This window comes from Egretta garzetta, unplaced genomic scaffold (genome assembly GCF_000687185.1).
Source record: "Egretta garzetta isolate BGI_Z169 unplaced genomic scaffold, ASM68718v1 scaffold4, whole genome shotgun sequence".
Taxonomy (NCBI): Eukaryota; Metazoa; Chordata; class Aves; order Pelecaniformes; family Ardeidae; genus Egretta; species Egretta garzetta.
This window is the reverse complement of record NW_009259329.1, coordinates 2,502,449-2,505,731: the sequence shown is the minus strand read 5'-3', so window position 1 is coordinate 2,505,731 and position 3,283 is coordinate 2,502,449. Positions and strand designations below refer to the sequence as shown.

Here is a 3,283-nt window from a genome sequence, read left to right as displayed (position 1 = left end):
GGCCTCTCCCGGGGCTGCCCGGCTCTGCCCGGGTGGGCTCTGCCAGAGGAGGCATCCCCTGGGCAGGGTGCGAGCGGCGGGGGGGGGCCGGGGGGCCCCTTGCGGGGGGGGGTGGGCACGTGCCTGCTACCCGGGCAGAGACCCCCCAGACCCCCCCTTTGATCTCAGGGACGATCCCGTCCAGGGGCGAGCTCTAAGGTGCCTGTGGCCAGGGTTGGGGGCACGCTGGGTGGAAAAGCCTCCTCGCCTGGACGGATCCAGCTGGTCGCAGCATCTCTCCAGAGCCCTGCCAGGAGAGAGGGGAGGCCGGCAGGAGCAAGGGCTGCAGGGGGGCGAGGGTGGGAAGCACGGGGTGCACGGGGGTCCGACCATGCCCAGGCTGGGTGACCCACCAGCACATCCAGGCACTGGCTCTCCTGGAGCCGGTGTGAGGGTCCTGCTGTAAAACAGGTTTGCAAGATGCCTGTGCTTGTTAATTCTAATGAGCTCCATCCTCCTAGGCCAAAAGGTCCTGGTGAGTGTAAGGAGAGGGTGCAAGATCAGCCTTCTTCTTCTGCCCCAGGCCCTGTGACTGCTCTGCCTGGGGAGGAGTGGGGAAGCCATGGGGGCTCTGCAGGTGCCCGGTCGCAGCCGTCTCGCGTGGTATCTGGGTGCTGCAGGCAGCTGCGAGGCCTGATAGGGCCCTATCAGTGACAGGGCCAGCATGCTGGCGGGTGCAAATGCTCCGGCCCTGGGTGTGGGTGGCTCACTGTGTCCCCAGGGGGAATCCCTCCCAGGCAGCAGGGAGCAGAGACCCGGGGGTGAAGGATGGGAAGACCACGTGGTGCTGGGTGCCTGCGTGGAGCCTGCAGGGGGGTATCCCCAGTCCTCACCTTCTCTCTGCCTTGCAGCGTCTCTGCCCTTCGTCATCCTGACGCTGGTGAACTCCCCATACAAGCGGGGCTTCTACTGCAATGATGACTCCATCCGCTACCCCTACAAGGCAGACACCATCACCCATGGCCTCATGGCTGGGATCACCATCACCTGCACTGTTGCCATTGTAAGGAAGCGCCATCCCCTTCCCGCCGGGGCAGGGACATCCTGGCGTGTTGTATCCAGGAGCTGGGTCCCAGCACAGCCCACCTCGGGTTGAGCCCTGCTCTGCTGGGGGTCAGGAGCTCCCTCTGGCGCAGTGAGGCCCACATCCCATGGGGCTGGTTCCCTGCAGGGAGGGGGAGAAGCCACATGAGCTCCTGCGGGGCCTCCTCTGCCACAGACCCAAGAGCCAGAGCATCCCGTACCCCTGGTGCTGGGGAGCTGCTCGGTAGCCCTAAGATGCTCACCGCTTGCCCCTTGGTCTCTGCAGATCTCATCAGGGGAGGCGTACCTGGTCTACACAGAGCGCCTCTACTCCAAGTCAGAGTTCAACAACTACCTGGCCGCCCTCTACAAGGTGGTGGGGACCTTCCTCTTTGGAGGGGCCATCAGCCAGTCCCTGACAGACCTGGCCAAATATATGATCGGCCGTCTCCGGCCGAACTTCCTGGCCGTCTGCAATCCTGACTGGTCCAAGGTGAACTGCTCCATCTATGTGCAGCTGGAGAATGTCTGCCAGGGGGAGAGCAAAAACGTCACCGAGTCCAGGTGAGCTGTGGGGCTACAGGATGTGTCCCCTCCACCTGCCCGGCGATGCTGGGTTCTGCAGTCTGGTGACAGCCCCAGACCGGTATCGATGTTCTCCTGCTGCAGGGCAGAGCTCACAGAGCGGGCGGGGGCTTGCTGGGGGCCAGTAGGGCACTGGGGGCTTGCTCTCATGGCCTGCCCCATCCCGTTTGCACCACAGGCTGTCCTTCTATTCTGGCCACTCCTCCTTTGGGATGTACTGCATGATGTTCCTGGCGGTAAGTGCTGTGCTGTGGGAAGGCAGCGAGCCCCTGTGGGTCCTGTCCCCCTAGGCGGACCGGTGCCCCAAGCACCCCGTCTTCAGGCCAGTCGGTGTCACCTGCGCTGGGTGATTGCTCCCCCCCTTCCTGCCCAGCTCTACGTGCAAGCCCGGCTGGTGGGGAAGTGGGCCCGGCTGCTGCGCCCCACCATCCAATTCTTCCTCATCACCTTCGCCATCTACGTGGGCTACACCAGGGTGTCCGACTACAAGCACCACTGGAGCGATGTGCTGGCGGGGCTGCTCCAAGGGGCTCTCATTGCCATCCTCATCGTGAGTGTCCCCTGCGTGACTCGAGGCTCTGCTGGTTTGCTGCTGGCATCAGCTCAGCCTGCCGGAGGGGTCCCCAAACCCTCTTTCCTGTGGGTCTGTTCCAGGTCCGCTATGTCTCTGACTTCTTCAAGCACCGTCCCCCACGGCAGCGTGATGAGAAGGACCCGGAGCACAAGCCCAGCCTGCCACTCGCCATGAGCGACCCTGACCGCAATCACTACAGCTACCGCGGTGCCCCGTGAGCTGCGTGCGGGCCGCTCGCGCCAGACTGCAGACCTGCCCCTCGCCGTGCTCCGCACCACCCCTGGCACAAGGGACGGGGACACCGGCTCTCTATTAATCGTTGGCTCCACGGCTCCGGTGCCTCTTGCTGCTGCAGGTACCTATGGGACAGCCCTGCCCATCCTTGCTCCTGCAGCTCCTGGCCCCCCGTGCCTGCGGTGCCCCCCGTGCTTGCTGGTGCCTGGCGATCCCAGTGCCCTGCCCATGGGAAGGGGAGGTCCTCGGTCCCCTGTGCATCTGAGTCAGGCTCCCAGGCTGCCATCCCAGCCCTCTGGGTGAGGGGAGGGTGGATTTATCGGGCTGGCAAACCGCACTGAGTGAAGAGCAAACTCGTTGGGAAGTCTGAGGTGTCCTGTGCTGAGTGTGTGTTATCCCTGTCAAATTATCCGGCCTTATGAGTACAAATCCTCACAAGCACAGGGGGAGGAGGACAGCTGCTGGGCTAGCAATACTTTTTTGGAAAGGATTAAAGCAATCCAGAGCTCTTCTCTGTTCCCTGATTACTTTTAAAAGCAGTCCTGGCTGCCAGCAGCTGGTGTGAGCGAAGGGTGCGTAGGCAGGCTTTCCTCCCGTGGTGCCTGATGCTGCAGTGCTGGAAGCAAGGGCTTGCACCCTGCCTGCTTCACGCCTGGCTTGGGGCGAGGGGGATGCTCGAGCCTTGGTCTCTCCTGCAGCTTCAGCTGATGCTTTAGGGGATGCGGGGGGGGAGGGGAGCGGGAAGGGGAGAAGCTTTCTGTGGTAAAGGTAAATAAATGGGGATGTGGAGCTGGACACGGGGCTCCAGTAGCCCTGGGAAGGTGGGGA

General features: G+C 63.4%; 1 protein-coding gene across 1 annotated transcript; it reads left to right on the top strand.

Moving 5' to 3' along the window:
- Nucleotides 1-7: 7 nt before the first annotated feature.
- PLPP2 (phospholipid phosphatase 2) lies at nt 8-3,277 on the top strand. The gene is made up of 5 exons (XM_009636722.2): nt 8-1,042; nt 1,349-1,626; nt 1,826-1,883; nt 2,021-2,197; nt 2,302-3,277. The coding sequence occupies exons 1-5, from the start codon at nt 704-706 to the stop codon at nt 2,437-2,439; spliced, it is 990 nt and encodes a 329-aa protein (XP_009635017.2). The 5' UTR covers nt 8-703; the 3' UTR covers nt 2,440-3,277.
- The last annotated feature ends 6 nt before the right edge of the window (nt 3,278-3,283 follow it).

Excerpts from the sequence above, each read along its gene's own strand:
- PLPP2 (XM_009636722.2), top strand. The coding sequence starts at position 704 with ATGCTGGCGGGTGCAAATGCTCCGGCCCTGGGTGTGGGTGGCTCACTG. Across the intron at positions 1,043-1,348 it reads TCACCTGCACTGTTGCCATT|ATCTCATCAGGGGAGGCGTA; the intron begins GTAAGGAAGCGC and ends TGGTCTCTGCAG. Across the intron at positions 1,627-1,825 it reads AAAAACGTCACCGAGTCCAG|GCTGTCCTTCTATTCTGGCC; the intron begins GTGAGCTGTGGG and ends TTTGCACCACAG.